Source organism: Gavialis gangeticus, unplaced genomic scaffold (assembly GCF_001723915.1).
Source record: "Gavialis gangeticus isolate Ggan-Ray unplaced genomic scaffold, GavGan_comp1, whole genome shotgun sequence".
In the NCBI taxonomy this organism is placed as follows: Eukaryota; Metazoa; Chordata; order Crocodylia; family Gavialidae; genus Gavialis; species Gavialis gangeticus.
In genome coordinates this window covers 14487080-14496984 of record NW_017729029.1, presented here as the reverse complement: position 1 = coordinate 14496984, position 9905 = coordinate 14487080, and the positions used below count along the sequence as shown (strand labels likewise).

Genomic DNA, 9905 nt, shown 5'->3' with positions numbered 1-9905 from the left:
CGGCTCAGTGGGAATAAGCAATTATTACCTCAGACTAGATGGTAAAATAAGCAAGAAATATTTATTACCTATATCCCAGGGCATATGAAATTCTAACTGTGTATGGTCATTTACTGCTGTTTTCTTTTACTCAAACAAAAACTAGAAACAAAACTCCTCACTCAAAAGTAGACATTCATTATCATTTTGCACGTAGTATTCCATATTAATTTTTTGTACATAACATTTAATAATTTTTGTACATAACATTTCCCTCAATCTTCACCAGAATAGTTACAGTTTAGGAAAGGACTACCTTTTGCATGTATAGTTAAATGCATGAAAATGTCAGTAACTCAGGCTGGCATTAATATTAAAAATCTGATCCTGACTCCTGAAAGTAGAGCTTCAGAGAAGCCAACCATAATGTCCTACTTCTCAAAATATGCTTAAATTATGCAAATGTTAAATCATATCAGGGATGGGCAACTATTTTGGGTGGAGGGCCACTTACTGAGTTTTGGCAAGCCATCGAGGGCCGCATGACAGGCAGCTGGAGTGGATAAGTATTAATTTTCTGCATTTCTTAGTGGCCCCATGGGCCAGATAGAATGACCTGGCAGGCCACATCTGGCCCACGGGCCACATTTTGCCCACCCCTGTATCAGACAGAACAGAACCCATTTGGCTATTGTGACACCTCTTTAACACAGCAGTCATGGATAATAAATAAAATGCTACAAAATACTTGGTTTATCCTATTTAACTCTGCATGACTTCAAGTATGCCCACCTATTCCAGGAGTTTAGATGAGATACTGAAGACATCTTCACACTTCCTGACTGGAATTACAAGTCGGAGCAATACTTACCATGCCCCAAGGTCTGCCAGATGAGACACTTCAGGCAAAAGCATGCTGGGAGTTCCTTGGAAAAATCTCTTTGGTGGATCCTCTGTTTCCATTTCACCTTTGACAAACCACAAAAGGTGAAGGAAAAAAAAGAAAAAAAAAAAAAATCGGTTGTTACTGGAAAAAATGAATTTTTGGTTTAAACTAAGCACTTATTTTTAAGTGTAAGTTTGAGATTATGGCAATTAATATTAAGCTTGTTTACCATTACAATCGATCACTTCAATAACACTTACGTTCCAGCATGTATGTTTACCATTGATATTTTCAAGAAAAGTCAAATCAGTGACCTAGTGAAAAATCACTGCCTAAGCGCCTGGTAACTGCTGAAGTGGTAAACCAGCTTCTGACAGCAGCATCTTCTGCAGATGCAGAGAAACTGCTTCCCTAGTTTCAGTTCATTCAATTAACGAAGTTCAATGATTAGCTCCTTTACAGCACGGAAGTTGAAAAAGCAGGAAAACTCTTCTTCTTCCAAAGAAGAAAAAACAAGGCTCAGGTTTGGATGAAGAAAAAACAAGGCTCAAGACAATGAGATCTACCAATTCTAAATACCTCCAGACCACACTGGCCAGAAATAACCAATTCAAATGTCACTAACTAGCTATTTCCTTTGTTTATTAAACCAGAACGGTGTAAATGTAAACAGCTATCAAAACATACTTTAAAGCTGGCTGTAACTACATTTTAAAATGTTGGCCATGTGTATTTATAATTGCATTCCAAGTTTTAGTCAAATGCTGCTGACACAAATCATAAACCAAAATAATAATGAAAATAAATAAAATATTTACATTTAAAGAAATATGTATAGATACAGTCTCTCCTCCAACTTAGCCTTTATGCTAAATGTACCTATTGCTATATTTAGTGGCAAATCAACATGTTTGTAACGGTTATCGGCCAAAGAAAGCAAATACTAACTTTAAAATAAGACTGACATTGATCAACATGAATGAATGTACCATGCAAAAAAGACAACAAAACAACCCCCACTCACCCAAAAAAACACAAACAGAAACAAAAAACCCCATTAAATCAGATTCAAATTATGCTCTAAAAAGCTAAAGCATAACTCAGGTCCAAATTTTGGTCATGAGTACAACCATTCATTTTACATAACTATTTGCAATTTGAAACAAATATACCCAATTTATTACACTAACACAAAGTCTTAATGTTTAGCTGCAGTATTTCTTATGTCTAAAACAATATGCTGCATCTGGAATATTAACCTCAAACACCACCCAAAGTGACAATACCTGAAAATGTCACAGTGGATTGACAGTCACACACCCCAATTATCCTAAATATTTAATTGGATAACTACTATCTTAATACAAAGACTAACAGGTTTACTTCTTAACTTTCATTGAACTACTGTATCCTAGGAAATATTCTGACAGCTAGTGTAGAAGTATCCTCTGCTCAGCTAGCTTTGAAGTTACTGTTCCAAGTCTCTCCTTAACACAAACCTCTCAAAGTAACTTTTAAAGCTCCTTTCAATAACAGTAATTTATTTTCTCATCAAGCTCCACTCTGAAGTACCTGCAGGGCAGAGGTGTGGGAGAAGCAAAGGAAGAGTCCCAGCAGCACTTTTCAGAGCTCAGCTAGTGAATCTCAAGAGAGTTTCAAACACAAACACAATCTGGTCCTCCCTTCCTTCTCTTTGGCAGAAAAAGAAGAGCTCAGTTGCAAGTACTTCAAAATGCGACTTACTGAGCCAAGAAGTCATTGTTAAAGAAGTGAGGAGAAAGAAAGCTTTTAAAAACAGATCCAACAGAACTGACTCAAAATGAAGGGGCATGGGCCAGGAATAGGAGGAAGGACTGAGGTACATCATCTAAACAAGATAATACGATGACATGGCTGGGCTTTCCATAGGTAAGGTGGCTGTTGAGTTTTGAGAACTGTATTCAATGTGAGTTCAGGGATTTGCATGTGAACTGTGTGGTTATGAACTATGCACCTGAGATTAAGTCTACAACATACATGCATTTGGTTGGTTCTAGTCACAAACTTAAGTACCAAGAAATCTTTTTGAACAGAGGTTACACACCTGTGTGGAAAACAATGTAATTTTATATCAGTGGATACGAATCAAAACAGAATAAACATTTTAATGAGATTCTGATTTTAATTAAAAACAGCTAATTTGGGAGTTTATCAGCCCACATGCAGAGACATTCCTTTGAAGTATCTGTAATGCTTATTGCTAATTCTCAGCTGTTTTTCTAGCAAATTCCAGGACAAAAAACAAAACCATATGTACAGACATATAAAAGTTAACAATTATGCCTAAACATTGAATTAGAAATGCATGATGTACCTTTTCTTTTTACTGACCCAAGAACACTTGGGCGAATGCAGTTGATAGGACTCTGGCTTCTCCTGCTTTAAAAATAAAAAAAATAAGTTAGTAGATAGAGAGACTAACCAAAGACATTTTTGCAGGGCTCCATTGAAAGGCAAGCACCAATAGGATAGGCAAGAGGCTATGAGGCAGAAAGACTCAACAATTTTCATACATGAAACTACTCTAAAAACAATGCTACCGACACTTGCTCTAAGAAATCAGAAAGCCTATGGGATATGCTTTCAATATGTCCAGCCCAACATGTGCATAAGCCAGCAGTTCTCATCCTTTTCAGTAGGAGGACCCCCCACCACTTTTTTCCAGTGTGGCAGCATCTCTGGTTAAGGACCACAGTTGGTGCTGCCCCAACCTCAGTGCTTCTCAACCAGGTGATTCTGCCTCCAGGTAAAACAGTCTGCATGGCTGCTGCACAGCCAGCCCTGGAAGAGCTGTGGCACGTACCTGTGCTTCTTCTGCACTGGAGCTCCCTGATGACCCTGAAGTAGGACAGGAGAGCTGGCCTGGGCCATAGCCCTTCCTGGTTTGGTCCCCTCTACACTCCTTCTGGAAACAGAGGCATGTGGGGGAAACTGTCCTGCATTTCTGTTTCTGGGAAGAGTGCAAGGAAGCTGGGACCAAGAAGAGCTACGGTCCAGGTCAGCTCTCTTGTCCTGCTTTAGGGTTCTCAGTGAGTCTTAAGGCAACAAAAGGACATTAGTGATACAACCGGAGCACCCTGGTTGAGAACAACTGGCTTAAACTCTCAAAAGTTTCTTTATTAGCATGTATACTTCCTGATGGTGAGAAGGGCACCCCAAAATAAGGCAGCCCTCTAAACTAAAACCTGGAAGGATTCCAGCCTCTTAAAGCGTGAGAGTCAGCAGCAGTACCAAAGAGATTCACTATGTTTGCATGACACTGCTGGACAAGACACTGCCGTGGCCAAAATACCATGTCCTTTACAGATGGGGAAGACTAAGTGACTCAGGACAGAGCAGCAACTTTTACTGCTTGCACCAATACACCACAGGATCAACCAGCTCTGCCAGAAGCAATCGGTCAAAATTATGAATTGAGTTGGTCCCTCTGTAGGACCTGTGACGTGACAGGAAGAATAGCCTTAAGACAAAACCTATGCTTCAGAAGTCACAAGTAAATAAAAGTGTAAAACATTAACAATATGCAGTCTCATACTTACTTCGAGAAACGCCTGGTTGGACTAGGGCTAGGACTTGGAGGTAACCCACTGCTACTAACCAGACTCTGCAAAGCCGGTGAGAAACATTGCTGAGAACAAAATGCGTTGCATTATTTACACACAAACATCATACTTCATTTCTGTAGTAGAAATACATACACAAGAAAAACAAACCTCCTAACATGTAGAAAACTGAAAAATCTGGGAATATTAATACTATTCAGGCCTTAACACAGGAAGCAAGCCAGATTAGCCTATGTATTCCATAATCTATTTAAAAATGCCTAGTATCTATGGCTGGGCACTTTAAAATGTCACCTTGGGGTGTCACAGAAAAGTTCTGGGATATATTACTTCTATATATAACTCACAACTTGGTTCATGTGTTTATTTCCTTAGCCAGTTTGATTAAACCAACTCATGAGAAGGGACTCCCACCCCACACTGGTAGGTAAAGGCAGACAAAAAAAATGGTATTTATTTATCAATGCTAAGCGAATCTGTTGATACTTACCGGGTATTTTGTATAGAAACGTGTATCCATAGTTTATACAGCTACTACTTCGCATTTTTCATCTTTTAATTTTTGGTTTACAGTATGTGGCCATGCAGAGCTCAGGCGGGCAGTAAGCTTCGTTATATGTTTTATTTATTTTTGTAATAACTAACTGTTTTGTACTATTGGTATTCATGAAGCAAGATTTTTAGTACTTCATTTTTCTTACCTTCCCTATTCCTCTGGTAGGGGAAGGAGCTGGAGAAACTGGGACAAAGTCTACTTGCTTGGGGGATGATGATTTCTCAAAATCACTGTCACTCTGTAAGTATAATAGCACATATAATCACCGCCAACTGCTTTAAAGCAATATTTTATGGGCCAAGCTCTACATTACTAATCAGTTCAAAGTCTGCTGTGTATGAAATGGAACCAGATGCTGAAGTTATCCGCACAAGTGGTTACCCATAAGAATTCACTAATGTGATTATGTAAGGGACAAATTTTATATTTTTGATGAAAGTAGTTTTAAACATGATATGCTGATGTCAGAACAAATTAAAATTACGATAGGAGTGAACAAAGCTTCCTTTGAGCATATCGGGCCAAAAAGCAACCCCACAGCTAACACGATAACCATATGCTCCTGAACGTCATACCTCATTATTACACAAAACCTATAATAAGGTGACCGCAAAGTTTATTGCTAGATCTAAATTTAGCGATGCTTAGCAACAAACCCAATCTGCTGAAATTCTTTTTGAGAAATTAGTATTCTGTGGACAACAAAATAGGGATAATATTATAACACTAACAAAAAGAACTTGAAGTATAAGCATATTACCAGATTCAAGCTTTCCTCCCATGACTGGCTCATCTGCATCGCTGTTTGCACTTCCCTATAAAGAGGAAAAAAAAATCATTGTTCCAGGCCCACAGAGACTGAGTTAAAGTACTCTCATTGGCCTATTAACACTCACCGTTCATGTACTGTTTCTCTGTTCATCAAACTCATTCCTTCTTCCTGAAAGAGATTAATAGAGGAATCTGTAGGAATGTGTGTAGAGATTTTTTTTTATATAGGTCAGAACTCCCTTTTCAGTTCACTTGGATATAAAGGGAAAAATGTAACTTAACTACTGTAAGTATTGATAATCTCAGGCTTTTGCTAGGTATAAGCAGCAAGACACGTATGGTCACTATCTTATCAGAGCATTATTTACATGTCTCAGGTGCTTGTGAGCCTGGCTTTGGTTCCTTCACAGATAAAGCAAAATTTCCTTACAAATCTCCTAGTGTGCTCATGAAATATAACTGCATGAGGTCCACATGAAGCAGAAGCTACTTTGTTTTCATAACACCTCTTAGAGACTGGGGAAACTACCCCAGACATTCCTCAGTATAGAATTTTAGTATTTCTTCTTATAAAAAACAATTTAACATGGCAGGCAATATAATTTTAAGGTATGACTGCATTTCCCAAGTGCATGAAGGTAAATGCCTCAACCACTTGAGTAACAGAAAAAAACAGCATTTTTTATGGCTCTGCTTCAATCAAGTCTTAATATTCCAAATCCCTATTGCAGAGTTTGCACTATGTCAGGTTTCTCTTTGGAAATTCACTTTTTTAGGATTCTTCCTCTCCTTCCAAAAGAAAATTTTTCCTTTAATTCAAATGGTTTGGATTGAATTAACCATAATGAAACACACTTGTAACTAATGAAGTACAACAAGAATGCATTTAATATAATATTTTATTCACAGTCAAATTGCATTCATGTTTGAGCTTTGATGCAATCTAGGGATAAAATAATATTGCACAGACTTAACAGACCACCAGGTTTTGAAAAGCTCAAAGCCAGAAAGGAATAAAATCCAGCTTCCAAGATAAGAAGATGCTTCTATAAATCTTTATATAATGGTTTATTATAGCAAGGGTAACTTAAGTGTTTCATGAGGAGGAGAACAGAGTGAGACAGAAAACGTGAAGGTGGAGGACACCTGGTTCAGCGGGCCCCTCCACTGTATTGTAATCCCTCAGCATCATATTAGCTTTTCAGTCTTGAATGTGCTGCATGTTAAGGCTGCTGAATAGTGCACCTCCTGTCTCGAGGCACTCTGGGCTCAACTGTTTCCGACTAAACTCAGGTCACTTTCTCCGATTAACCATAACGTGCCACACCACACACAAAAAAACTCCTACTAGTTCCAGACCCTGTAATGGGTCAGATCATGACATCTTGTGCTTGGGATGTTCCAAAGCCAATGGCTCTCTGAGAACACCCAATGCAAATGGGAAGACACCAATATACTCAAGTTCAGAAAAATGCCAAGAACCCCAAGGTCTAGATTGCAGGACATGTTAAAGAGGTAGGAACCACCTACATAGAAGAGAAAAATGTTTGGCAGATCACCACTTGTAAAGGAGAAAGCAGGGTTTCAGTCTACAATGGCATAAAGAGATATTCTACAGTCTGTAAAGCTTGGCAACTCTGAAATGAGATTCTTTTTCTTTCAAAGGCACACTGAAATGAGAGAACGGTGTAAACACTTTATAGACAAACTTGCTTCTAAATGAAATCAAATGATCATTTGTAATTATATTTACAAAAGGAAACAGAATCTGCTCTTACCCGTTTGATTTGATGAAGGCGGCTACTAGGAATACGAACAGGAGATGATGGCAACAACTAAAAAAAACCAATCATACTGCTGAAACATTCTTAAAACTGCAAAAAAAAAAAAAAACCAAAACAAAAAACCCCCCAAAAAACCCAGGAAGCCAATACCTACTTCCTAATACTCTCTCAATCTCAGGAGGAAAGATTAGCAAGCCCCTTCAACAGGACTTACCATTTTGCATACAATGAAATAAAAAACACATACTAGCTTTAATAGTAAGATACACAGTATGGGGCATTCACACAAATTGCTCTGCGTTCTAACAGCTCCACATTTAAAAGAAAGATGGAAGTTGACATTAAAATTACATTACTGCAACAAACAAGTGGTGGGTTTTGGAGGGTTTTTTTTATTCTATTTAAAATGGCATCTGGCAGAAAAGGAAAAATTTATCTGTTAATCAGGGAGATCACAGCTACTGAGTAACCCATCTGGTAAAGACATAACACACTATAAAGATTTAACTAACATCGTTTTATCATTTTAAATGCTGTATTTACTCACATATCAGCCACAATGTTCCCCTGCAAAAAAGTCAGTCCTCCTAAATAAGCGCATGGGTTAAGCAGGGAAGCTGATCTTCTTCACCAGAACTTCACCACGTGGAGGCATAGCACAGCATCTTTATGCTTCTACATGATGGCTGCCAGCAAGCAGCAGGAAAAGTAGTGGACTGTTAGCATCTTCACAGCTGTTCTCCAACTGGCACCCACACTTTTAGCAAATTGTATAGTATCCCATAACAAGGACATAGGGGATATGTACTACTGAGATGGCAACCTATATCCTTGTTATGGGACACGACTTGTCAAAACCAGAGTGTGGCTGTGTAAGGGCCTACACTAGACTGTGCCACTCCTGCTTGCTGGCTGGAAGACAGAAGCTAACAGCCATCATGTAGCATGGCCTTTCCACAAAAAAGCCAGCTCTAGACTATGACTCTGGAAAACCCGCTTTTCCAACGTTCTACCTACCAAACCACAACGTGCATGCTTTATTTGGTGGCCTGTGGTACATAAGAAGATGCAGTATACCCTTAATAATCAAACTAGATTTTTCAAAGATCTTACTGGAGCTCACAAAGCAAAACTCTCAACATCATGCTCACTGAATGTTAAGCTAGGGACAGAAATTACCCATCAACTTGTCTAAGTGATTGGAAGCCGGTTCACATCTGTAACACAACAGAAGTTTAGTACACATAAACCGCTTTCAAAATGGCTGACACCAGTTTAAGATAAACCTGGATGGATGTAGTATTAGACTTAACTGATTTCGGTTAAATCGGTTTATTGAATTTCTGTCCTGTATCACCTCCAGATTCAAGTTAACTCACAGCCTGCCAACATCCCAGGATGCTTCGTACTTCCCCCACAACCTCTCCTTTGCAGGGTGGGTGGGCTAGCCTTGGCCCAAGCTGTCTACTCCAGCCAAGCAGGGAGAAGTGCTCTAGCACCCCCACCCCACGGCTTCTGGCCCAAGCATGTGGCTGCATTTCCAGAATCAAAAGTGAATGTCTGGTCATTTGCTTATCAGTTCAATCTACACAGCTTAGACTAACCTGCAAATATTGAATCGATTCAGCCTCGGGCTTTTTGACTGTCTGTACTTAGCCTTAATGCCAGCCTTCATAAACAGCTAAACATTTACATCTGTTCGAGACACTGTAAACTACCCCCACATAAATTTCATAGACATTAGGCCTGGAAGGGACCTTGGAAGATCATCGAGTCCAGCCCCCCGCCCAAAGGGCAGGAAGTCAGCTGGGGCTATAGGATCCCAGCAAGATAAGCATCCAATTTGGTCTTGAAGGTGTTCGATGTAGGTGCTTGAACCACCTCTGATGGCAGGCTGTTCCAGACCTTGGGAGCTTGGACAGTAAAGGAATTCTTCCTTATGTCCAGCCTGAAACGCTGTCACAGTAGTTTATGACCGTTCGACCTTGTCATCCCTTGGGGCGCTCTGGTGAACAAACGTGCCCCCAGATCCTGGTGGTCACCCCTGATAAACTTATAGGTGGCCATCAGATCACCCCTGAGCCTGCGCTTTTCCAGGCTAAAGAGCCCCATGGCTCTCAGCCTGTCGTCGTAAGGTCTGCTTTCCTGACCTCTGATCATGCGCGTGGCTCTTCTCTGGATGCTTCTCCACATCCTTTTTGAATTGTGGAGCCCAAAACTGACGCAGTACTCCAGCTACAGCCTCACCAAGGCCGAGTACAAGGGAAGAATGACATCCCGGGATTTGATTAAGAAGCATCTATGGATGCAAGCGAGCGTTTTGATTG

At 39.7% G+C, this 9905-nt stretch overlaps 1 protein-coding gene across 3 annotated transcripts in view; it reads right to left on the bottom strand.

Annotated features, from left to right (window-relative positions):
• LOC109300596 (protein FAM122A-like) overlaps positions 1 to 9905 on the bottom strand; it is a 32908-nt gene that overhangs the window by 7881 nt on the left and 15122 nt on the right. Inside the window, exons 4-10 of one of the 3 annotated variants that reach the window (XM_019521298.1) lie at positions 7573 to 7629; positions 5920 to 5963; positions 5784 to 5838; positions 5169 to 5261; positions 4444 to 4532; positions 3219 to 3283; positions 851 to 947 (exon numbers count right to left, since the gene is read on the bottom strand). In XM_019521298.1, the coding sequence (XP_019376843.1) occupies positions 851 to 947; positions 3219 to 3283; positions 4444 to 4532; positions 5169 to 5261; positions 5784 to 5838; positions 5920 to 5963; positions 7573 to 7629 (500 nt within the window). The remainder of the gene's footprint in view (positions 1 to 850; positions 948 to 3218; positions 3284 to 4443; positions 4533 to 5168; positions 5262 to 5783; positions 5839 to 5919; positions 5964 to 7572; positions 7630 to 9905) is intronic. The other 2 variants (XM_019521299.1, XM_019521300.1) reach the window with 2 other exon arrangements.